This window comes from Lissotriton helveticus, chromosome 8 (assembly GCF_964261635.1).
Source record: "Lissotriton helveticus chromosome 8, aLisHel1.1, whole genome shotgun sequence".
NCBI lineage: Eukaryota > Metazoa > Chordata > Amphibia > Caudata > Salamandridae > Lissotriton > Lissotriton helveticus.
Window position 1 is genome coordinate 599,111,207 of NC_136069.1, and position 25,699 is coordinate 599,136,905.

General features: G+C 47.6%; 1 protein-coding gene across 1 annotated transcript in view; it reads right to left on the minus strand.

Moving 5' to 3' along the window:
* The window catches only part of DIS3 (DIS3 exosome endoribonuclease and 3'-5' exoribonuclease), a 261,428-nt gene that overhangs the window by 188,695 nt on the left and 47,034 nt on the right, over positions 1-25,699 (minus strand). Inside the window, exons 5-6 of the mRNA XM_078657423.1 lie at positions 24,336-24,503; positions 4,647-4,811 (exon numbers count right to left, since the gene is read on the minus strand). Coding sequence (XP_078513549.1) covers positions 4,647-4,811; positions 24,336-24,503 — 333 coding nt within the window. The remainder of the gene's footprint in view (positions 1-4,646; positions 4,812-24,335; positions 24,504-25,699) is intronic.

Sequence of the window (25,699 nt, forward strand, 5' to 3'; positions counted from 1 at the left end):
GCCAGCGTCACTAGGGCGGTCGGGTGAAGGGGTGCAACACAGCAAAACATCCCACTCCAATACTGAAAACAATGCCAATAGTGAACTAAGAAGCAGGTCAGGTGTATGTGCACCCTTTGGTTGGGGAGGGTTGCTATTAAACATGAACAACATTAGATTATATTACATCAAACACAGGAGAAGGTTTTGGCAGGGTAGGTCCTCTTATATGTGATATGAAGAAAAAAGAGATAAAGTGACATAAAACAAATGCCTAGGATCATACAATTTGGTCAAGAAGCCAGGATTGATCCCAGGCTTTCTGGTTCCACCTTGTGCAATTCACTTCGCCACTAGATGCACATGATGTGCTTCCCCTACACCCACCTTACACCCTAATGTGCACTCTGGGTGCATGTCATAATAAATCTAGTACTGGCAACAGTAATGGGGAACTCATAATGACCAGTGCCCAGTACTTAAAATGGCATTCCTGTTCAATTGTATGATCTAGTAATTGAACTAAACACCACAGGGGCACAGCTGCTCAGGCAGCTATGCCCTCCCATGTAAGATAATGCGCCCTGACTTAGGGCTACAAAACCTTCTGTAGTGGTGGGTTACTTATCTTACATGCAGTGACTTTGGCATGGAACACAGTGAGTGTGCCATGTCTTGTTTTCCCTCATGGTTTCCACCGGGACACGCAGCCTGCAATGGCAACCTGAATGCAATTTGTATAGGGTTACCTTATGGTGGGAAAATACATGCCGCAGGCCGAAGAGACCCACTTTAGGTCACATGTCCAAGGTACCAGAGGTGCCACTTACTAGGGACTTACAAGGATGGTAAACTCAGTGCCAATTGTGTTATAATTGGAACATTTTACCTTGCTTTTAGGAAAGGGCATTGGTACTGGGGCTTGGTTAGCAGGGTCCCAGTTGACATCAGTCAAAACACATCAGTGCCAGTGGCAAAAAGAAGGGATGACCATGACCAAAAGGTGCACTTTCCTACAGTAAGTGTCTTAACAGTGAATGGTATAAGAGTTGTTGTGACAAGTAGTTGGATGCAAGACTGGCAATCAATCCAATGTTATTTATTGTGCAAAGATCTTTGGCTTTTCCCACTGGGTCAGTGAAAATGTGATGAACTCTTGGCTAATTTTTAGTTGATCTATACTTGCCAGCCCTGTAGACCTTTTACAGCAAAAAGCAGTGCCTGCACATTACTCTAGGTGTTCCTACTGATTTTTGGGAGCCTACAGACTAATTTGATAGGAGGTGAAATCCAGCTACTTCTGCAGGAAGACTATTAACACCAAGTCTCCGAAAGCTGTATATTATCCTTAAAGATGCATGCATCATAAGTACTTCTGCTGGCAATGACTGACATTAGTGCAACACAGGAGTGTCTTTTCTGATTAAGAGTTGGAGAGAATCCAGAGTTTCATACCAGTTAAAGGGCACAATTTCACACCGATTTCTGGCATTTTCATGATGTTCTCGGAGGCGCTTGGTTAATTTTTCGACAAGGCGAGTCAAACGAATTTAAACCATATTGAAAATACAAGGTGCTTTTTTTTTTTTTTGAAAACCTTTATTATGCAGCAAGGAATATACAAATACGGGCCTACCACCAGTCAGGCCGGCCACGACACAGTATGAGAGGCCAATGACTCCGGAAGGATGTTCCCCGGAATCAGCCAACAATATAAAAGCAATCAGTTCAGTCTGAAAAGGTTAAGTACGGCCATCGAGCAGGATCAAAGAAGGTTAATTTTATAATAAGGAGTCTAGCAGGATCAATTGCAGTGTACGGATATCCGAGTTCCCATAGCGGGCCACGAAGCAAACAGCAATACATAAGGGCATCAATATGGATAATCATCAGCAACAGTTTACATCAATCAGGATATGGACGCCATATATCAGAGCAGTACCCACCGTGGCTCGTCTCTTGTCTACCTATCACCCAGTTACATGTTTTAGACAGAGCGGAGGAACCGGAATAGCAACAGTGAATATAATCATCGGCTATACTAACCTAACGAAGAAAAAGAGGGGAGAAGGGAGGGAGGAAGGGGGAGAAGTAATATAAGCAAGAAAGAGAGAACGCCGCGCTGATGCAAGCGCCCCACAGCAATAAGCACGCAAAGAAAGTAAGGATATCGCCAGCAAGGTGGGCATATAAGTCGTAATAGCAATGTGGCAAAACCGTAAGAAGGAGAACAACACACCTCCAGTTCCCACCCTCAATCGTACCATGGGAGACAAGCACAGACGCGGCGCTCCGATAAAGGGATACAAAAGAGCCATAGAACTAAGGAAAAGAAAACAGAGAAGAAGCCCCAGCCCACCCACCCCACCCTGCACCCCTGCAGAAGGCTACGGCCTACCCCCCCAGCAGCGTGCCTGTCGCCCTAAATCAGAACCCGTAATATAGAGAAGTCAAGGAGAGAAAGAGGAATAAAGAGGCAAAAAAGGGGGAAAGAAATCAAGAGGGGGGGGAAGGAGACCATCAATCGAGTCGTTCGGCCCCAGCCCCCCGCCCACCCACACAATTATGCAGCGTCTAAACGGGATCGACACAATCTCAGGTATCATAAACTCTCAAAGGGATCGTCCATATTATCATGATTGGGGGTCTGCCTCATCACAATCCGTTCACCGGTAGTTCTCAGGGTTCAGTTTGGCTCACCCCTGGCCTTTCCTAGTCATCACTACCACACATGATATAGCAGTGGGAAGCAAACATTTCAAGATGGAGAGGCTACTCGATCGGAACAAAACAAGGCAAGGGTGTAGACCAGGGGGCCCCGGCAACCAGCAACAAAACAAGAATCATTCTCTGCAGTCCGGAACTCTCAACAATGACACCAAGAGCAGCAAAAAACAGGAGTTCAGTCTCGCCGTATAAGAAAGCAGAGGCTCCCCCGCAGTACAACAGCACGACCTCACCAAAGTAGATCGGAGCAGCAGTCCACAACGCTCCTCGAACACTCGAGCCGGATCGGGCCCCAACATGGAGCCCACGCCCTCGCACTCCACACTCAACTGCCAGGAGATTCGGGGCCGCAGGCTTGCAGTCTTGTCGATGCACAGCGGTAGCACTCCTCGCAGCGATCGAGGGGGACGAAGCAGCGCCACCACGAAGTCGAGCCGCGTCCATGAAGAACGGTCCATCAAAGATGGCGGCGGACCGTATACCTTTCACAGGGGCACCGGGGGCCAAGGCCGCATGCAGAGACTGCAGGGCGTCAAGGACATCACCAATCGTGGGCTCACGCTCACATGACCAGGCCCCCGCGCACTCCAGCCACACAAGTCCGCCGCCCCGAGGAAATCCGTGTCCCAGGGCGTCGGCCGCCATTTTGCGGGTTCAGCCGCGTCACCACCCTCCGCAACTCCCGAAGCGGGCCCTTAAGCGAGGACACCCCTGGAGTTCACTCAGGCCCCAAGAATGGCAATCTTGGTGCAGAAAGATGCGCCACCAAATTCGGGGGGTCCGCCTGCGCCACCACCCGCGGGCATCACAAGCCGACTCCGGGCGCAGGGCTTCAAGATGGCCGTACGCCCCATCCACGGCGCGCCGCGCCCTACCACGGGGCCTCCCGGCCGCTGGACCGCGCCCGGTCAGTATCCACCGGAACAATCCCACAACGGCCTCTCACAGTCGGCCCTCTCTCCCGCCGGGGGCCGCCGCCGACACCGCCACCCCGGCCGATCCACGCAGGCAAGGCTCCGGTCTCCACACCGCGAAGGCCCCGGACCAAGCAGGAGCACAGCTTCGGATCCACAGCACGCAGGAGCCCCCAGGCCAGACGGTGAGTACGAGCGTTGCTTCACGTTTCCGTTTCTTCCCGAGTGTGTCGTCTCGGGGCAGGATATTTGTCAGGATTTGCGTGTTGGGCAGGAAGGCTGACGGAGCCGAGCTACAGAGCGGCCATTGCGGTCACGAGATTGGCTCCTCCCCCCTACAAGGTGCTTTGTTATCACATACGAAGGCTATGTGACAAGAACGATATTCTTAAGGTCAGGGGTCAATTTTGTAACAAAAGTGGTGCAAATAAATGAAAAAGAGAAACTCCACTACTCATGTTGTTGAGGCTTCATTACTTGAATTGATAAAATAACTGGCCTCAAATTGGGAAAAACAGCAGACTCTCTTTTAAACATTTAATGCGGGAAACAAGCAGATTATAAAATAGTGTACAATGTAATTTTTCACAAGAGCTGCTTCATCATCAGACAGATAAGAAAATTATCACAAGATCTATTAAACGAAAAGGACTTGAAACTTCATGACAGCAACAGTACTGCAATGATTAATAAAATGTAACTTTACTAGGTTAACTTTAAATTTCTTCTCTTTTAGACAAATGCTAACCCTAAAAAATCTCCAATTTCTAACATACTTTACAGAAAGCTATTCAGTAAAAGACTGATATCTCCAACTTTGTGACTCAGAATCTTGTTTTGCATGTATGTTACTCTGAAGTTTTTATCATAACACAGCATATTTTAAGCCCCCCCACAACAAATTTTTTAAGCAAACTTTTTTGCAATGTTTTACACCACTGACGCGGAGAAACTTGCAGCTTTTAATTCTTGAGACACTGTGAAATCAATGCAGTAAACAGATATCAACACTGATGCTATGTTTACCATATTTTCTTTCTCCTCTTCGTTTTCAATGTCTTCTTCATTTTCAGCCTCGTCCTGTAGCACCACAGAGGAGGGGGCCACCCACTTTTCTTTTGACAGAAGCTCCACGGCTACAATGTCTTCATGCACTGCTCGGTTTAGGCTTCGAAGCCCCTGTATCAGTATCTTATTTGTAGAAATAAAATATAATTATGAGTTTTAACAATGAAACGGATACATGTAAAATACATTTTACTCCAGAAAAGACTCCAAAAAAGAAAAAAACTGAAAAAAAGTTGTAACACTAGCATTAGTATATCAATATTGAGAAAAGGTTAGCAGGTACTCCTTAGCTGCAGTGTGGAAATATACAAAAAAAAAGCACCTGCTCTCAGCAGGCTGGATGTAGCAGAAGTTGGGAAATAAAAGCACTTTCAATTACATTGTGTGTTTCAAGCTTTTGTAATGAAATCAATGTGTGAAGGGTAATGTTTTTTTTTTTTTGGTCCTCGTTTACCACCATGGTTTCGATTGAAGTCACAGTCAGAATACGACAAACTGTCACAGTTTGTAGAGCTGGCAGGGATTTAACTGGGAAAGGCCACCGACATCCCTCAGAAATGCCGTTTCCAAGAGGACAGACATCAATGAAACCAGAAAAATCAAAACATAACAACAAATTACAAGTGGGAAGTACAGCCATTCGATTCCGGACTTCCAGCCAGATAGGGGCTTTATAGATGGAATGTACCATAGCTGTGTAATCATCGGACCGGGGGGAAAAAAAACACAAAAAAAACCCACAAAAAAAAAAAAACCCCGACCAACTCAATGGCCCTGCGCCAGCAAGTGCCAGAATGCCCTTTTGTCCTGATTGCCAGATCTTAGTAGATCGAGTTTGGAAACCTGTAGGACTGAGGTCTGCCAGTCAGTGAAGGAAGGTGATGTAGAGTCTTTCCATTTTTTTAAAATCTCCCTTCTGGCAAGTAAGATGGAATAAAATATAAGTTTTTTTGCCTGACCATGAACCCCGTCCAAAATCCCAAAAATCACAAGTGGGAGATCAAATACTATTTGTATGCCAAGTGATACAGAGAGTGTGTTACTTATAGCGTCCCAGAAAGGAATTAAGCAAAGACATTCAAAGAACATGTGCGCATCCGATGCAGCAACCAATCCGCACTTAGCACAGGCTACTGAGCTCCCTTGAGAGGCTAAGGGGTGAGTAATATGCTCTATGGAGCGTAAAAAGATGGTTCCTGTGCAACCAGGCTGGCTTGACGATGTCCCACAGAACTTTGAACGATGTAATCCACACTTCCTGCACATTGCAATCTGTAAAGGTGGGTCCCCAACGCAAATCCGGTAAAAGAAATTCACCAGCAACTTCTTCCAGGATCAGGTTGTACCATAGGGAGATCTCCTTCTTTACAGGGGGTTTGTCTAAGAGTAGAGATACCAGCTCACTATGACCTCCAATAGGGAACCTGTTTCCACGGGGGGGGGGGGCAGGGAAGCATAAGAGTGGGTCCAGCTAGTAATTTGCATGTATTTAAACCTTGAAAGGTTGGGACCTATCCTATTCCTTAAGCATTCCCATGAAAGCAAGCCCCCCTCCGTGAATAGATCCCCCCAGACTTCCAACCCTGCATCTTTTAGTGGGGCGGCTAAGCTGTCACCCAACCAGACAGGACACTCAGGGAGCTCCCAAAGGGGAGTTCTATTGCCAAAGTAACCAATTTTTATAGCCGTCGTTAATTTGGCCCAAGTTTTTGCCATCCCTGCAAGACCTTCAACTTGATCTTCTTAAAGAATTTGGGGTTACCAAATTTAAACAAAAAAACCTGACTGGCTGACTCCTTCCCCTTTAAGCAAAGCAGAAAATAGGGACCCAACTCCAGAATCTGCAGGCATCTTTAAAAGCATACGGGCGTGGGATAGCTGGAATGCCCATGCATACATCTGCAGGTCCGGGGCCGCCAACCCTCCCTTCTCCCTACGCCTCCTGAGTTTCTTCCAAGCTATTCTGGGAAGGTGATTATCCCAGATAAAGAAGGGTAATGTTATCAGAAAGTTCCTATTTCAGAGAGTGGGCTTAGATATGCACATGGATGGGTCTGAACTGGGGAGGCGAAGTGAGCTTAAGAATGATGATGGCTTGGCGAGTGTCTGAAAAGTTTCAGCGCTCTGTTCATCATTTTCTTGTGTTTGCTTGGATCACACCCATTGCTTCAGAGTGAGTGTGGCTGGAAAACCAAGAAGAAACTTGTAGTGCACGCCAATCACTGCTCTGGTGACGAAAGACTCCATACATAAGGCCAGCGGTGAAGAGAACAGGAGACCTCTAAACAATCAGTATATGGAGGAAATGAAGTCACTCAAAACAAAGCTGTTCCTTCTTCTATTTGACCTCCCACTTTTCCCAACCTTAAACCTTCCTCTATTCCTCTCTTTCCGCTCCCTCTGGATACGATTGCTAGGTGACAGTGCTTTATAAATCAAAATACAATAAGCCAAGTTCATATTCTGACCTAGGCGGGAAGTATGGAACATACAGGTTGGGATAAAGTTTCAGTACATGGGGATGAAGTCTGCAGCAGTGGACCTTGAGCTCCCTTCAGAGTTTCTTCAGAGTCTTAGGTTTGGTTCAGAAGGGGCTTATTCCATTCTCTGTAAGCATAGCATGGATTTCCATCCACAGCAGTTGAGCTCTGCGTGGAGCAGAGGCGGCTTGAGAGGGAATGACTGCGTGAAAGGTAATCTGGCTACTGGATGTTGATGGATCTTGAACATGAAGGGGTAGAACGTCCATTCACGGTAATCTGGAAAGAGAGCAAATGCGGTTCTTTTAAGTTAGGGTACTTTCTTTGGTCAGTGATTCGTTTTTTGAGGAAGTGAAGAGGGAAATACAGGAGAAGAGTCAGGAAAGTGATCTCACTGTAAATGTGTGAGCATAAGGGGATGTAGAAGATGGATTGAACAACTGAAAAACTATTATGCCTCGATTGTCTACAAGAGGGCCTGCTACAGTGGGCTTGTCTATCTTCTTTTTCACATCTTCCTTCAAGGAGAATTTGGAATAGACATGGAACTTGTGTGACTTTGTGCTGCCTTTGAGGGCAAAGTTCTAGATCCTAGGCCAGGTCAGTGAGCCAGTGGGCTGGGATGCTACTGATATGGATTAACTCAAACTTGAGGAGGTTGAACTTCCAATAAAGAGAGAATTTCAGATTTTGGCTCTGTTCCAACAAGCTATTCAATTATCCCCGCCACTGTTTCCAAAGCTTCCGGCAGGGCCTATAAATTGCACTGCTGAGTTCGCCTTGCCCTCTTGCTTTTAGGTAATGCTTCTTATTCAGATGTTTACTGGTGTGGACCTATTCTCTAGGTCCTCCAGTTTTTCCAGAAGGACAAAGTATTGTTCATCAAGTAGCAGGGTCCAGATCCTCAGGTGCTCTCATTCCATTATTGCTTTAATACTTGTCTCTTGAGGGGCCCAGATTCTCTTTCCTGTATGTCACATCCTTCTTGAGGTTTCTTGAGCCTTGCTTCAACTCCTCCCTTACTCCAGACTCGACTTTCTCTTTCTAGTCACTCCACTCAAGTGGTCCTCCATCAACCAAGGGCTTTTGCCACTAATAGGATTGGTGTATTTCCCAGCCCTGCCTTGTTCCTCTATTGTTTTATCACCTCTGTTGTTGCTCAGTGCTCTTTCTGTACCAGGGGGACCTAACTGTCCAACTCTCTCTCAAGGGCCAGGAGGAAGCTACTCTCAAAGCTGCCCTCTTCTTGATCCTTGCCTTGATTTATCTACCCTCGGCTGATCACTTGGCCCGAATCAGGTGGTCTTGGCTCCCTATCTGAATCACCCCTTGCATCTATGCCTGCCAATGTAGCAACTCTGGTTGTGTTCGGCCAAACACAATCACCAACTCCTTCAGGGGCAGAACAGCCCTTGAGAAAGCACAACCTGACCTGGTCTAAGTCTCAAAGATACTAATAATCAAAATACAACAGAAACAATATTAATAATTATTAATCTTTCTTACACCAATCATCATCTGTGTTTCAGTCAAGTATTATGAAAAATTTGAAATCTCAGAGCCAAAATATCATTTTAATCAGCATAATGTATTAGATATACAACATAACTATAATAAACAAATAACAAAGAAAGCCCCACACAAAAAAGAAGAAAGGTTATAATAAACCTATTCAGTCCATCAGAAGTTAAAAACAAGGTCCCTGTTATGTGCCACAAGTCCAAATCAGTTACTTACCTTCGGTAACAATATATCTGTAAGAGACATGGGTTAGTTATAGATTCCTTACCTTAGAATTACCCCCAGGCTTCAGACTAGATTCAGAGACTTTTTTCTTAGCAGTACCCCTGCGCGTCTGTGGACTTTGCATCCGTAGTCGTATTCGCCGGGATGACGTTGCCCCTGCACGCTGTCAGTTGTGACACAACTTTCCATGCCAGAAGCGCAGAGCCATGCAAGACAATGACCACTATTGCGCTAAAACTAGGGCCCTGCAAGGGAGTCCCTGTCGCTAGAAGTTAGTTCGCATGGCGGGATGCATGGGTGGGTGGGGCGGTATGCAATCTATAACTAACCTAGGTCTCTTACAGATACATTGTTACTTAAGGTAAGTAACTTGTTCATCTAAAAGAGACAGTTAGTTATAGATTCCTTACCTTAAAATTGATACCCCAGCAGCCCCAACCCGGAGGAGGGACTGCAAACCAAGTTCACACCAGAAAGTCTTGGAGGACAGAACGGGCAAAATAGCCGTCCCTCTGGACTTGCTGTCTAGGCAGTAATGTCTGGTGAACATGTGCAAGGATGCCCACGTGGCTGCCTAATAGATGTCAAGGAATGAAACTCCACGTGAAAGAGCCGTGGTGGCAGCCGTAGCTCTGGTGGAATGAGCTCGGAGCCCCACTGGAGGCTCCTTTTTTGCCAAAGCATAACAGATTTTAATACAAAGGACAGCCCATCTAGAGAAGGTATGCTTTTGAGCAACCCGACCTTTCTTGGCACCTACGTAGCCTACGAAGAGTTAAACATTGTTGGAACTGGGGTCACCAGTCCCCTAGGGTAGCATGGCACGAGCGGGTAGGCATCCGAAAGCACATGTGTTAAGCGATCATGCAGCACACACTCACACTGAGACAGAAACCTGGGCACGCAATAAATGACTCCACTCCAGAGCTTGTATAAAAACAAGTGATTTGTATTAAGATAAATAATCAGATAGATAGAGCAGGATCAGGGAAATCATACATTCTTTTAAAATACATGTGTCTCAAGACTTGCAATCAATATTGGATGAATAAATATCCGTTCTGCAATAAATATTAAATATTGGATCAATAAATAGTTAAATACATTTTTAGTGGGGCACAGACCCGACCTACGCCTTGCTTCTTGGTCAGTACCTGAAAGGAATACATCTCAAAGTCATAAGAACAACACTGCATTAAGCATCAATATCCATTTCCTTAGGTAAACAAAGGGACAGTTCCTTAACAGAAACATCTCCCCGCTGTAGGAATAAACAATTCGTTAAGTGTAGTTCAAACATTTCCTTAAATATGAAACATTTCATTTGCCACAAAAGTATGTGGACGTAACTCTCCTCCTGTAATAGGAATTAAACATTTCATTAAGAATAATTATTCCATATAACAAGGTTGGGCATCCCTTTGGGAGAACTTCTCATTGGGCCCAGCTAACCATTGCATTAGCCAGCACTAACTAGGAGAAAACATTGCAATCTAGGTAACCATCCCCTTGTGCAGGTTTAACTGTATCAGGGCTACACCAACATTCCATCAGGGAAGTAGAAATCCCTACATTGTGCAGGTGTAAGTAGATCTCGGTTATAGCAGGGGTATGAGACCCTTCCCTGGGCAGAAGTAAACATTGCCTCAAATGAGGTCAACACCTTTCATTAGGCATAAAGTATTTCTTTAGGCATCACACACCATCCTATTACCTGATGCCTGAACAGGCAGGGCCTTCCCCCTATTAATCAGGAGCTTACAGGTAAAACATTTCCTGCAATAGAGATAATCAGTTTAGCAGAAGTAAAACACTTCACTGAGGGTAAAACATTTCATTAACCATTTCCTTAGGCAGGAATGAAACTCCTATGGCAGGAATAAAAACACGCCACTGCGGATAAAACATCTCATTAGGCAGTGTAACTATATCCTTATAGCATTAACGTTCCCCTACTCAGCAATCAACAGTTAACAACTCTTCAAGGCAGAGATAACCATGTTTAACAGGCAAGCCTGAGCTTAGAAGACTTGGTTTATGCATGTAAAGCCTTTTAGTAAATGTAAACATTTCTTTAAAGCAAGGAGCACCTCACTCCATAACTGTGGGCATGTGCTCCACCTTTCAACCAACATGAATAAATGTTTCATTAGTCAGCAGACACAGTTCATTATGCAGCTGTTGGCGTTTCCACCCCCAGGCCAGGATCAACATTCTAATTCCTACATTAAGCAGGCATAAACCTTTCAGCACCCAAGAGTAATCCTGTAAATAAGTAGAGGTTATAACACTGGGGCAGGGGTGTAATAAAACTTCTATAGTTCAGAATAATCCTGGTTCCAAGCAGGAATAACCACTTCAAAACTCTTCCCCAATCATAGGTAACATCCCCCTGATCAGGAGTAAACATTACAGGGAAGGAATCAGGCATAGGCATTTCATTAAGTAACTTATAAATAGAACATTACTCATTGCTAGAGAGCAACATCTCATTAAGCAAGCACAGGTCTTGCTTTAGACTAGTAAAACATTTCTGTTAATTAAGGTGAACATTTCAATAAGCAATTCAGTAAAGCATTCTCAATGAGCATTTTACTATGCCTTGGACTCCCCTATGCAGGGCTAAGCCATCGCAGGTGAACTCAGTATGTCTTTAGGCCTACGCCGGAACGAGGGCCCAAACAGTTAATGAATGGCAAGCCTGTCCTCAGGCATAAACAGTAACTTAATGGCCTCCACGTCACTAGAGGCACATAGGGGCCAACAGGTGGGCACTTAAGGTCAAAAATACAGCGTTTCTCTGGGGCCTACAAGAGAGCGCTTGGAGGCACAATTACAGCGCTTCTATGGGACATTCAAGAAAGCGCTTGGAGTGAAATTACAGCGCTTCCCTGGGCACTACCTCAGTTCCTCACATGACAGCGCTTGGCCACAGGCAATGCTGGGGACAGCGCTTCAGCAGGCAATCAGGTTTAGATAATAGCACCCTGCAGGTACAGCACTTCACAAGGCAGCAACCCCCTTCAGTACCTCAGCACTCTTCACAGGGACAGCAAAGGAGCGTTGGGGGAGCAGGGAGTCAGCGCTTCAGAAGGCAGCAACTTCTAGAGCCACAGAAGTTCTTGGTGACACAGCGCTTCAGGGGGATAGCGCTTTTCAGGATTCACAGCGCTACGATATAGCAGGCAATTCACAGCAGAGGTAGCGCTCGGCAGACAGTTCATTCCAGGTAGCGCTGCTGAAGGGCACCACAGAATATAGCGCTTCAGGCAGGAATCACGCCCAGGATTCTAGCGCTTCACAGACAGCAGGGTGCAGGGCTATAGCGCTTTGGCCCACACGAGGTGGGGGCAAGACCAGCAGGTCTAATAACATTCAGTTCAGGGTGCTGCAGTTCAGGCAAATATAGCGCTTCAGAAGGCAGCAACCCCCTCCATTACTTCAGCGCTCTTCACAGGGTCAGCAAGGGCAGCGCTAGATATACAGGACAGGTGACACCCCAGTAGCAGGTTAGCAAGGGAGACCCCAGGTGACATCAGGAAACGCAGGGTCAGTACCGCGCCAATACCTGTTTGCTTCTTCAAAAGTCCTGTGATGATTTAATTTCTTCTTAGCGCTTTAGGTTTCTTGCGCCCTTGTAAATAGAGGCTTAGTTTCTTCTTGGCGTGATGTTTCTTGCGCCCTTTGGTTTCTTGTTTCCTTGAAGGGGCTTAAGTTGTTGGCTGGTGTTAGATCTCCTCAGCCAATCCCCTCAAGTGGTCCCTGGGGGTTCCCTGCCGCGGGGTTAGGTCAGTGGGGGGGGTACAGGATGCCTCAATACTTGTAAAGCAGCACTCTAGGCCCTGTCATTTCCAGCATCATAAGACCCTGCCCTGACCCCCACTGCCTATCCTCCTGCGTAGGTTCTTCCCCAGGTCTTCCCCTCAGTCACTCTGACAGGAAAGTTTTCCTTCCTTTCCTTATACAGTGCCAGTTGACAGTTGGCAGTGGCAGTTGGTGTCACCTCACCTGTTCCAGAAGGTTCCAGGGGGTTCTAGGAGGTTCCACCATTCTACCTGTGGGCAGGCTGGCAGGCTAAGTTGATACATTGTTTGGAGGGTTCCAGCCAGGCCCTAGCCACTAGAATGCGCCCACTAACCCCGCTGCAGCAGCAGTGGTCAGTGGCAGCCATGTTAGGGGTATAAGACACCTGCATCTTAACATCAGTTTCACAGTACACAGGGCTTTCCTCACTACACAAGGCCTATACATTGTTGTTACAATAGGGGCATTCTAAATTAAAAGGGGTAAAAAACGAAAAATTTCTGGGGAAAGGGCCAAGTCCCACAACCATCCACCTGGAAATCTTTTGTGCAGTCAAGGTAGATGGACAGAGCAAGTTTAGGGTCTAGACGGTGAAGTCTCTACTCCTCCTTGGAAGGGTGCGGAGGTGAGAAAAAGGTGTGCAAAGCAATGGTTTGTCCAATGTGAAAAGGTGTTACCACTTTTGGAAGGAACAAGGGTCTCGTCCGAAGCACCACTTTGTCCGGATGCACAGAGAAGAAAGGGAGCTTAGAAGAAAGAGCTTGAAGCTCACTCACCCTGCAAGCAGAGGTGTTGGCAACAAGGAAAGCTGTCTTCAGAGTAAGGAGCTTGAGAGGACAATTGTGAAGAGGCTCAAAGGGAGCGCACATAAGATAAGTTAAGACAAGGTTCAAGTCCCACTGGGGCATTATGAAAGGAGATGGAGGAAATAGACGAGTAATGCCCTTAAATAATCTATTTACAATAGGAGACTTGAACAAAGATGGCTGATCTGGAAGCCGAAGCAAAGCAGAGATGGCTACAAGATAGCCTTTAGGAGTGCAAAAAGAACAAATTGATGGACAGAATGCAGGACAATGTCATACATTCATCCCAGTACAGAGATCTGGCCTAAATTCATCGTTTTTTTGCTCACCATGCCATTCCAGTTTGGACCCAGCCACATGCAAATCAGTCTTGACCCTGCCACATGCAAATCAGTCTTGACCCTGCGCCCAATGGGAACAGTTTAGCCCGAACTGCCAACTTTGGGTTGGCAAAGTGACCTAAAGAACGAGGATGGATTCAACCCAGATCTGTGGCTGGGGGCGAGTGTCTGAAAAGTTTTAGCGCTCCGTCCATCATCTCCTTGTGTTAGCCTTTAAGAGTGCCCAGGGCAGAGCCCTGCTCGGCCAAAGAAAGTATATATTAAAGACCCTCTGAAAGAGGGGAAGAAAGGGGAGCCACAATTGTATTCCATCGACAGGCGTATACAGTTTTAGTGGAGGGACATCTAGCTGCCAAGATGAAATTACAGACTTCGGGTGGAAGGTCAAAAGCTGTCAACTGTCGCCGCTCAATCTCAACGCAAGGAGGTGGAGGCTGGACAGGTTCAGGTGAAGAACCCTCCCCTGCAGCTGCTACAGAAGATCCTTCCAAAAAGGAAGTCTGAGTGGAGAATCGATGGCCCTGCTCAGGAGCTCTGGGTCCCAGACTCTGCGTGCCCAGTCGGGAGCCACAATAATAACTTGGGCCTGGTCACGCATGATCTTCTTCAGGGCTCTGGGCAGAAGTGGTACAGGTGGAAAGGTATGCAGGAGCCCGCAGTTCCACTCATGAAGAAAAAAGCAAGTGCCGCCTTGGAAACGCATATGTGTAGAACTGCTGAATTGCGAGTTCGCTTCGGTGGCGAACAGATCTAACCAAGGCTCTCCCCACTGTTTAAAGAGACCTTGCACCACCACAGAGTGAAGACGCCATTTGTGATGTACCAGGCACCGACGGCAGAATTAGTCAGCCCTGGCGTTCAAGGAACCTGCCAGATGTGGAACCACCAGGGTAATGCCCTGATGTTCCAGCCATGTCCAGAGACGAAGAGCCTCTTGACATAAGGTCCACAACCCCACTCCGCCCTTTATGTTGCAGTACCACATGGCAGTGGTGTTGTCCTTCAACACTTGCAGGACCTTCCCCTTTGGAGAGGGAAGGAATGCCTTCAGTGCCAGGCGGATCGCAAGAGCTCCAGAAGGTTGATATGGAGCCTGGACCCCGCCAGAGACGACTCTGATCTTCGTATCTCCCAGATGGCCATCCCATCCCAGGAGTGACGCATTTGTGACCACTGTGACATCTGGTTGGGGAAGGAAGAGGGATCTGCCTTGGACCCAAGCTTGGTTCTTTAGCCACCACTGCCGTTGATGTGCAGTTCCCTCAGAGATCTGGATGTAGTTGGACAGATTTGCTGTAGCTGTGCCCACTAAAGCTTCAGGTCCCACTGCAGAGCCCGCATATGTCATATGGTCTGATCACCAGCAGGATGCAGGAGGCCATGAGGGCCAGCAGCCTCAGGGTCATTCTCACCGAAATCCGGGATAGAAGCTGAAACATCGGTATCATAGCCTGAATATCGCTGCTCGGGAGGATAGGCCCCAAATTGCACTGTGTCCAGAATAGCTGTGAATGCAGGAGGTCCGCCGTAGTCTGGAGGTGGGAAACAACAGCCTGGGGCGAGACCACCTTCAACAGACAGTCGTCGAGAGAGGGGGAAGACTAGAACCCCTGATCTGCGCAGATGAGCTGTGACCACCGCCATCACTTTCATGAACACCGGAGGGGCCCTCGTAAGGCCAAAGGGGAGCGCAGTGAAGTGAAAATGCTGTGGCCTACTGTGAACCGCAGGTAGTGTCTGTGGGCTAGCAGGACATGAATGTGAAAATCGGCGTCCTGCATGTCCAGTGCCACCATCCAGTCTCCAGGGTTGAGGGCAGACATGATCTAAGCCAAGGTTTGCATTTTGAACTTCTCCTTCCGGAGGAAGCGGTTGAGGGCCCTGAGGTTTAGAATAGGATGCAGGCCTTTGTCCTTGGGCTACAGAAAGTAGCAGGAATAGCAACAATGACCTGCTTCTGGCGTTGGAACCCTCTCGAAAGCTCTCTTGGCCAAGAGAGCTGAGACTTCCAGGCGGAGAAGCACCAAATGGTCCTTTGACATGCGATCGAAAGATGGTGGCATGGAGGGAGAGGAAGTTTTGAAGGGGGGGGGAGTAGCCCCTTTGAACTATCTGCAAAATCCACCTGTCCGACGTGATAGTTTGCCAGTGGGGGAGGTGATGGCAAATCCTGCTGCCCACTGGCCTTTGGTGGTCCTGAAAAGTCAGACTAGGAAGGTTTGGAGGTCCCTACGGGGTGGGGGGGGGAGGGGGGCAGGGGGATGGTGGTCTGGCCTGCCCGCCCGCTGGCTCCTAGACCCGCGGACTGGGACGGACGTGGTGGGGTGTCCCTTTCGTAGCCACGATACGGCGAAAAGCAGACTGAGGTGTACGGGACGATGCTACGAGGGCCAAGGATCGAGCAGTAGCTCCAGAATCATTAAAGCGCTCTAGTGGCAAGTCTGCCTTGTCGCCAAATAAAAGGGCATGTCCAGCAAAGTTGACTGACATCCTCCGAAAAGCCAGACGTCCTCAACCAGGCGTAGCGCCCAAGGGCTACCAAATTGCCAATCGTTCTGCCTAGAGAGTCGTTGGTATCCGGTCCACATCGTATTGTGAATTTGGCTGCATCTCTCCCATCTGCCCCTGCCTGGGAGAGAACGACCCAGGCCTCCTCCGGGCACCGAGGCAGCACCTGTGCAATCGCATCCCAGATGGTATGAGAGTATTGGCTCAAGAGGCACGCGGTATTCACGGACTGCAGTGACAAGCTGGAGTAAGAGAACATGCGCTTCCCAAGATGATCCGGCTTCTTGGATTCCCTGTCTGGGGAGCACAAGGGAATGTGCCCTTAGAGGACAAGGCTTGAACTACCAAGCTTTCGGGGGAAGGGTGTTGGGTGAGGAAAACTGGGTCGTCCGTTCCACAGGAGCCCCTGTGATGGGCTTGGACCAGGTGCCCAGAAGGACATCAGGGAGGGCTTTGTTGAACGGCAAAACTGGTTTAAAAGAGGTTGCCGCCAGTTGAAGCACCTCTGTCAGGAGGTTAGTCATGAACGCCACTGAAGGGAGCTCTTGCCCCAGGGCCTCCGATGCCCTTCGCACCACCATAGCATAAGCCGCCCCCTCTTCCGTAGCCACGGTAGGGGGAGAAAGCATGCCAAGTGCCCAGACCACTGGCGTCACCCAGGTCCTTTCTCCAGTCCGGCTCTTCCAGTCTGTTAAAGGGTCAGATGACCCCTCCCAATCCTCATCACCAGCCTTCTGGCCCATAGGGAACACAATGGATGAAAAAGGGAACAAAAGTACCCTCCGGTGTCGGATTCGATGTTGACCCAGCTCCATCACGGGGTGAGGTTGGCGTCAGTCGGAGGTGTCGTCACCAGGATCGCACAGGGGAAGGTCCAGTTAGGTTGACCAGTGTTGATCTGGATCCAGGCCTGGATCCTCAGGGGTCTGCCGGGGCCGGAGCCACCGGCATCTTAGGCCCAGGACCCCCAACAAGCTCAGTGGCATCCGAAGGCGCACCACCGGAGTCAGGCTGCCCAAAGATGGGGTGGAGGGCTTCGTAAAATGTGCAAAGCTAGGCAGGGGACGCTCCGGCTCCCTGAAACGGAGGGAGGCACTGAGTCATCCCAGAAGTAGGCACCGAAGACGGAGCCTTGGAGCGACGACGCTCCGGGTCCCGGGTCGCATCAATCGACCGACGGGGGGGGGAGGCAAAGACCGCTGGTGCTTCTCTGCCTTCTTATTGTGCTTCGACTTAACCAAAGACTTGAAGGACTTTGAGTGCGACGAGGAGTCGGGACTCCATGACTGGTCTCAAGACTTTCCTCTCGATCGTGAACGGAACGATGCAGAGCAGACTGCCAGGCCTCTAAAAACTTTCATGACCGCTCCCGCAAAGACTTTGGATTCTGGCCCGGCAGACAGAGAACGACTTCAGATCGTGGTAGAGCTCCAGGCACCAGAAGCACACAAGGTTTGGTCCGTCACAGACATCAGTCTGTGACAGGCGTTGCAGGGCTTGAAGCCGGTCCAATGATGGGAAATCCCTCGCACACCAGGAGTCGAAAACTCGAAAAAGAATTCAACAAAAGTCGAAAATAGCATACGCAAAAAATGACTAAAGGGGTAGCTCTCTCCGGATCTGCGCTAGGCTTGCACAGAGAGAGAACGGACGCCAGCGAGCAGGGCCGGCGTCTAAATAGACACTGCGATGTCATCCCGGCAAACACGACGCAGACGACTGACGCAGAGTGGACTGACACCACCTACCGACGCACAGAAGTACTGCTAAGAAACAATTTCCCGGATCCAGTCCAACGCCTGGGATAATTCTACAGTAGGGAATCTATAACTAACTGCCTCTTTTAGATCAAATTTTCAATTCCTCCTTTAGGCCAGACAAAAGTGGATGGTAAAAAAACAGGTGCGGCAGGGGCGTGGCTTGTGTGATGAACATGACAGCAGTGTTTTTGAACAGCTCCGCGTGGCCACCTACCATCCGATGTTATCCAGCAGTTTTGTGTGTGTGAACAGACAGCAATCACATCGTTTGGCACCCTGACGAGTCTGGCTTCCTGGGAGGGTTTTATAGCCTCTGGTGTTGCTGGAGTGGCTGGGAATGAGGGGCTGGTGAGGTGCAGCCTGGCTGGCTGGGGTGTTGGCCTCTGAAGCCGGTGTTCTGTGCCAACGGAAATCCCAGAGCAGAGATCTGGGTTGCAGCGAGAGGCCAGCCACAAGGTCTGGCGAGACTGCATTGCTGGACAGCGGGGACACTGCTGTGCCTCTGGCTGCCCTGCAGGATTAGTAGAAGACTGTGACCGGAGCAGAAGCACAAGTTACTATTTGTGTAACTATACATCTGTAAGAGACATTAGTTAGTGATAGATTCCTTACCTTAGAATATCCCCAGGCGTCAGACTGGATCCGGAAAGTTTTGCCTAGCAGTACACTTGCGCGTCAGTAGGTGGCGTCCTGCGGCTCCGCGTGCGTCACTGGCGTTGTTAGTGCCGAGATGATGTCACGGAGAGTACTTAGGTGCCACCCATGCGCGCTGACGTCAGTTCTGTATATGACTTTCCACGCCAGGAACGCAGAGCCATGCAAGATACTGACCATTGGTGCATAAAACTAGGGCCCTAAAAGGGGATGACCTTAACCCTAGTAATCAGTTCGCAAAACGGGGAGGATGGGCGGGGCGGTAAGGAATCTATCACTAACTAATGTCTCTTACAGATATATCGTTACACAAGTAGTAACTTGTGCATCTGAAAGAGACACGTTTGTGATAAATTCCTTACCTTAGAATAGATACCCCAGCAATACCAACCCCGGTGGTGGGTCTGCGAACAAACTAACACCAGGAAGTCACGGAGAACAGAACGGCCAAAGAAGCCATCTCTCCGGACTTGACTGTCAAGGCAGTAGTGCTTTGTAAATGAGTGCAGCAAGGCCCACGTAGCTGCCTGCCAATTGTCCGGCAAGGGAACGCCGCGTCACAAGGCAGTAGAAGCTGCAGTTGCCCTGTTCGAATGGGCACACATCCCTACAGGAGGCTCATTCTTGGCCAAGGAGTAACATGCTTTGATGCACAGAACAACCCACTGGGAAATGGTCCGTTTGTGCACAGCCCGACCTTTTTTGGCACCCACGTAGCCGCAAAAGAGCTGATCATCCACCCGGAACTTTTGTGTATCTGCAAATAGAAAGCAAGCGCATGTTTTGGGTCCAGACAATGGAGCCTCTCCTCCTCTCTGGAAGGATGCAGAGGCGGAAAGAAGGTGGGCAAAGTGATGGTCTGCCCGATGTGGAAGGGCGTGACAACCTTTGGCAAGAAAGAAGGAAGGGTCCTTAAAACCACCTTATCCAGATGAACAGAAAGGAAAGGAGGTTTAGAAGAAAGAGCCTGGAGCTCACTCACTCTTCTGGCAGAGGTGATAGCTACCAGGAAAGCCGTCTTTAGAGTAAGAAGACGTAAAGGACAGTTATGAAGAGGCTCACAGGAAGCGCACATCAGAAAAGTCAAGACAAGATTTAAGTCCCATTGAGGCATTATGAAAGGCACTGGAGAAAACGTGTGTGTAATGGCTTTGAGAAAGCGGTTAACAACCGGGGACTTAAAAAGAGAAGGCTGATCAGGAAGTCTCAGGAAGGCGGAAATGGCAGAAAGATAGCCTTTGATAGTGCCCAGAGCAGTGCCCTGCTGGGCCAAAGATAGGAGAAACAAAAGAACCTCAGAAAGAGGGGCCGAAAGGGGATCCACAGCCTTTGCTGTGCACCATGCCACAAATTTGTTCCATCGGCAGGCATAGACCGTTTTAGTGGAGGGACGCCTGGCTGTCAGAATGACATTACTGACTTTGGGAGGGAGGTCGAAAGCCGTCAACTGTCGCCGCTCAATCTCCACGCATGGAGGTGTAGGCTGGACAGGTTTGGGTTGGAGGACCGTCCCCTGCTGCTGCGACAGAAGATCCTCCCGATGAGGCAACGGATCAGGGGATCGATGCTCATACTGAGTAGCTCGGGATACCATACTCTTCGAGCCCAGTCCGGAGCCACAAGAATAACTTGGGCCCGGTTGCGCCTGATCTTATTCAGCACTCTGAGCAGATGTAATACAGGCGGAAAAGCGTACTGTAGACCGCTGCTCTACTCGAGACGAAAAGAGTCTCCGAGCGAGTGACGCCTTGGAAATTCCAACATGCAGAACTGATGACATTGCGCGTTCCCTGCAGAAAGAGACCTTGCGCTGTGTCCAAGTTCAGACGCCATTCATGATCCATCAAGCACCGGTGGCTTAGTTTGTCCGACCTGGCATTCAGAGAACCTGCCAGGTGTTGAACCACCAAGGTAATGCCTTGATGTTCCAGCCATGTCCAGAGGTGCAGAGTCTCCTGACATAGGGTCCAAGACCCCACCCCGCCCTGTTTGTTGCAATACCACATGGCGGTGGTGTTGTCCGTGAACACCTGCACTACAGTTCCCCGAACAGAGGGAAGGAATGCCTTCGTGCAGTGCCCTCCGAGATCTGGATATGATCAGACAGGTTGCCCTAATGCCGTGCCCACTGGAACTTCAGGTCCCACTGCAGATCCCGCATATGCCATCTGACATGTTGCACTAGCAGGATGCAGGAGGCCATCAGGCCCAGGAGCCGGACAGTCATCCTGACTGAAACCCGGGATAGAGGCTGAAAGATCCGAATCATAGCCTGAATATCCCAGACTCGCTGCTCGGGAGGATAAACCCGAAACTGCCTCGAATCCAGAACCGCTCCAATGAAGGGGAGCTTCTGAGAGGGACTCAGGTGCGACTTCGGCACGTTGAGGGAGAACCCCAGCAAATGCAGGAGGTCGGCCGTAGTCTGAAGGTGGTTGAGGACTGCCTGGGGCGAGCCCGCCTTCAACAACCAGTTGTCGAGGTAGGGGAAGACTGACACCCCTGACATGCGCAGATGAGCTGCGACCACCGCCATCACTTTCGTGAACACCCGATGGGCGCTGGTAAGGCCGAAGGTGAGCACGGTAAACTGAAAATGCTGTGGTGGTGGTGAGTATGGAGGAAGTATGGGAGACTTTGGAGGAGAGAAAGGTTTAGTAGGAAGAACAGGAGAAGAGGGTCTTAATGGTAAAGTTGCACATCCTATTTTCTTCACAGGCACCTCAGGAATGTGTGGGGTGTCCAATTTCCTCTTGTTCTTCGGGATACTGACAATATGGCCTGTTTTAGGGTCCACATGCATGTGTTTTCTCTTTCGGATCGATGGGATCTGGTAGAAACAGTTCTTCCTAGTTGGCGTCTGCTTTCGGCACCGATATTTTCGGTTCCGAACGTGGTTTAGATTTCTGCTCAGGAGCCATAGAAGGGTTTTTTGGGTCCTTCGGTGTAGAGTCCGAAATCTTTTTCGGATCCGAAGGTTTTCGAGGTGTTTTCGGATGCGAGCCCTTTTGTTCTTTGGGTGCCGAACCGGAGCGTTGAAGTTACATCCGAACCCGAAGGCGGAAAAAAACAATCGGAGGATGGAGTCGATATCCATGCGCACTATCGTCCAAAGGAGGAGTCACCTATCACGTGGCTACATAAGACTTCTTCCAAGACAACAACAAGGTACAAGCATCTGAGCCAAACACCAGATGGCGATCTATGCAAAAGTATGAATTCTGTAGCTCATATGCCTCGAACATACACAAATTAAAGGCATCTTTATCTATTGCTTGTACATTCGAACCACCAAAAATTGGATCGGAACACACCAGTGGGTCACAACCCTCAGTTTGGGAAACAATGATTTAGCTCAAAAAATTAAAAAATCCACAGGAAATAATCTTGGAAAATAGTTTTCACAAAGTGAAAAATCAGCCATATTCCAAATGGAAGATCAGTTTACCTTGAGAATGAGGAAAGTCACACAAGGTATAGCTATTAGACGCTCATCATTCAGTAAAGATACTACAGGACACCGAAGGGCTTGAACAGTCAAATGTGAACAAATGAAAGCTGTAACATCGATAGAGAGAAAAACCTCATAGGATGCCACAGGGAGCCATTCTCGAAACAAACTCTTGATAGCTATGTGTAGGTCCTATACAACATTACTCACAGGCCATGCTGTAGTTAAAGGCACGCACTCCTTGCATAAGATACCAAAGTTCTCAAAATATAGGTCCAAAGCCAGCCCTCCTTCAACTCAGACTTCACCGCTTGTGCTAGAAGGAGAAATAATCAGACCCCTGACAAGTTGGCTGCATCCGCTTGGATCCTTCGCTAGGTGGCCTTTCTCTCTGGGGTTGCTGGCATGTGGTTAAATCCCATTATAATTACTATTCCAGGCCTGACATTATCTCACCTCAAGTCAACTACCCATCAGATCTCAGCATCATCTTAGCATCCTCCTCTGGCATGGCTGCTACCTCTGCCATGGTCTTCCACTAGCTACTTTTAGTTCATCAGCTCACAAGTGCTTTTCCCTGCCCCCACCTTTTCAGGGTTCAACACCAGAGCAGGGGTGATATCAGCAACTTTAAAATCGGCACTTGGCACAAAGCTTACAAACAAGAGACCACCACCATCTTAGACTAGACTACATCCCAATTTAAGTCTCTGAGCAATCAATAATCCACATGGGATAAGAATTAAGCCTCACATGAGGAAAAATCTATCTTTGCTCAGATGCATGCTCCTAATCATGAAGAAATTAGGAATAAGGCGCTCCCTTGGAGTAAAACAATGATTAGCGACTATGGCCATTTTGGCCCGGAAAAAAATTGCAATATGTGAGGATCTAGCTTCTTTGGCCTTGGTAAAACAGTCTAAGAAACAATATAGAGATGTACACAGGGAGGGACCGGTGTATTCAAATAAATGCTCACTCTAAACAGCGAGAACAAGAGAGGACTGCTGATATAATGATCAAGGATTATGAAAGAGCAACAAAGTTAGGAAATGTGAGGCAGGTTGATTTAATTTGGAAATCAATTTATATTTTCAATGTAAACTAAAGGGAGTCACAAGGAAACCTTTTGCTTAGTTAATTTCTCTCCATTGTTGTTTGAAATACAACCTTCCACAAAAGCCACTTGGTAGCAGCTGTCACTGGCTCTTACTAAGTCTGCACAATTCCAGGGCCCATGCATAAATGTACTACATCTTAAAGCAATATGGTTTGGAAGTCTTGCACCACTACTAAAAGTAGAAACCAACTAATCAACTTCCATCCTTTTAAGAAAAGAATTGCAAATTTGAATTACCTCATTTGGCCGAAATCTTTTTTGCAGTGTCTGATTAATGGAGATCAATGGAGGGTTATTGTGGGGAAAAAGAGGCAACATTGAGCCAATGCGAGTGTACTCACGGCTCACAACTGAAACTTGAAGACGGGACTCTGGCTCTTAAGAGAATTGCTCCACTTAAGGGAGGAGTTCCAACATTTACCTTAGATGGTGAGGTAGTCCCATATGAAAAATCTCTGGTTTACTCGTCATGTGACTGCTGTTCGTATTTGGCTACCAGAGACTGCTGTTCATATTTGGCTTCCTGATCGCCCATTGATCAAAAGGTTGTATGTTTGAATTCTCAAATTTTAAAAGCATACCTCATTTACAATGAGCTTGTTCACTACTGGAGAGCACTTTTTCTGATGTGAGAGTTCAGCGTACACAACAAAGATTGCAATCTCATTAACTGGCAGGGATGCAAAAGTGGTTAATAAATGTAACATTTAATATTCTGCAATTCACAGGATCAAGATGAGTGGGTCAGGTTACATGTTGAAGAAGGGGTGAGAGGATAGAATGAAAATTGACAAACATGTAACGTAAGGGGGAAGTGAATGAGAAGAATAATACATAAAGAAGAAATTATTGTGGCTGAAAAAATTGTTTCTTTTCATACATGAATATGACAAATATAATGAACAAAACAGAGTCTAATAAGGTATTTTGACAGCTAACCCCGTTGTCAAATGATTTTGGGTGAAGTCATTACTTGCCTCTTTATTGTCCACACCGTCACCATGTACCCACACTGTTGCCTCCAAATAATTGTCTCTGCTGGCTCTGTATGTGCCTTGGAGGTAGATACCAGATTTTATACCTTGCTGCAACTTGGAAAGGGCAATGTGATCTGGGAAAAGGACTCTTCCACTTTCTATGTCATTCTAAAGAAAGACACAAAAAATACATAGAAAACAGAAGTCTGCAAATACAATATCTTAATGGCACTTACCAATGCAAACTACAAAAAATACATTAGCAATTTCAATTTTCAATTATAAGTTTGTTTCAGTTTATTAAAACCATAACAATTTTGTTTTAAAAAACCCAATTATGATATGTTACGCTTTTTTGACAGTGGAGTGCTAGTCGAGTGTGTAGACCTTGCTGGAGCTTTAAGGGTTGCTCGAAGTTGCTGCAATGGTTTCAAAGAAAATGCAAGCAGGGCAGGGATAACTTTAGCCAGATAGAGTTTTAGGGATCGTCAGCCGCGGGTTGAATGCGGGCTTCAATCTTGCTCGTTGTAAGTCTCAGGCGCCTGCCCGAGTAATGGCTTCCGAATAAACTACTGATGGAGCCCATACCTAGGAGGACGCTCTCTTATCTGTAATAGCTTCTATAGTGCGGATAGTTGTTTGTTCACTTGTGATAAAAACTTTGTGGCCCTACAGGAGAGCTGATTTGAATGACTGGATTAATATGGTCACGACTTCGCGGCACGATCTTACCTTAAGTGCGCGAAAAGCGGGGTAAAGTAATGTCTGTCGAACTAATGTTTAACTCCCAGACATTAAAGAGGTCAGGGGTTGTTAATGCTTGTCGGAGCACTGTTGGCCAATAATTTTTTTCTGTGTTCTGGCTTTCCATTTCGGCCCAGCACGAGGTAGCCACAGAGTCAGAGGGTGCAGCTCTCAGCTTCCAGGACAGTAGTTTATGGCAACCATCCTGACTGGGTATTGGTGAAAAAACCCAAAGGCGAAGTTGTGCTTGAGAAATAAGTTTTAGTAACTGGAAGATACGTTTAAATAAAACGGTCTGGCATTGGTTCAAAATTGCTGCATTAATGCCCTTTAGCAGCTCCGAACCATAGGTCAGTGAGTATAGGAACTTTGCTCTGATAATTTGTAACAGGTATGTCTGCGACAGGCTCCCCATTTTTTTTTTTATTTGATAGAGAGGAAAGTATAGTTTGTTGGCTTCTGCCCTTCTCTGCAGTAAAAGCTGTTTAATATGTAATCTTATGTCCATTACCACACCTAGGTATTTATACGTGTTTACCAAATCAAAGCTGTTCCCTGCTGCTTTCCATTTGAGCTTTGCATTTTGATGGGTGCTTTTAGATGAAAACAGATTATTTTTT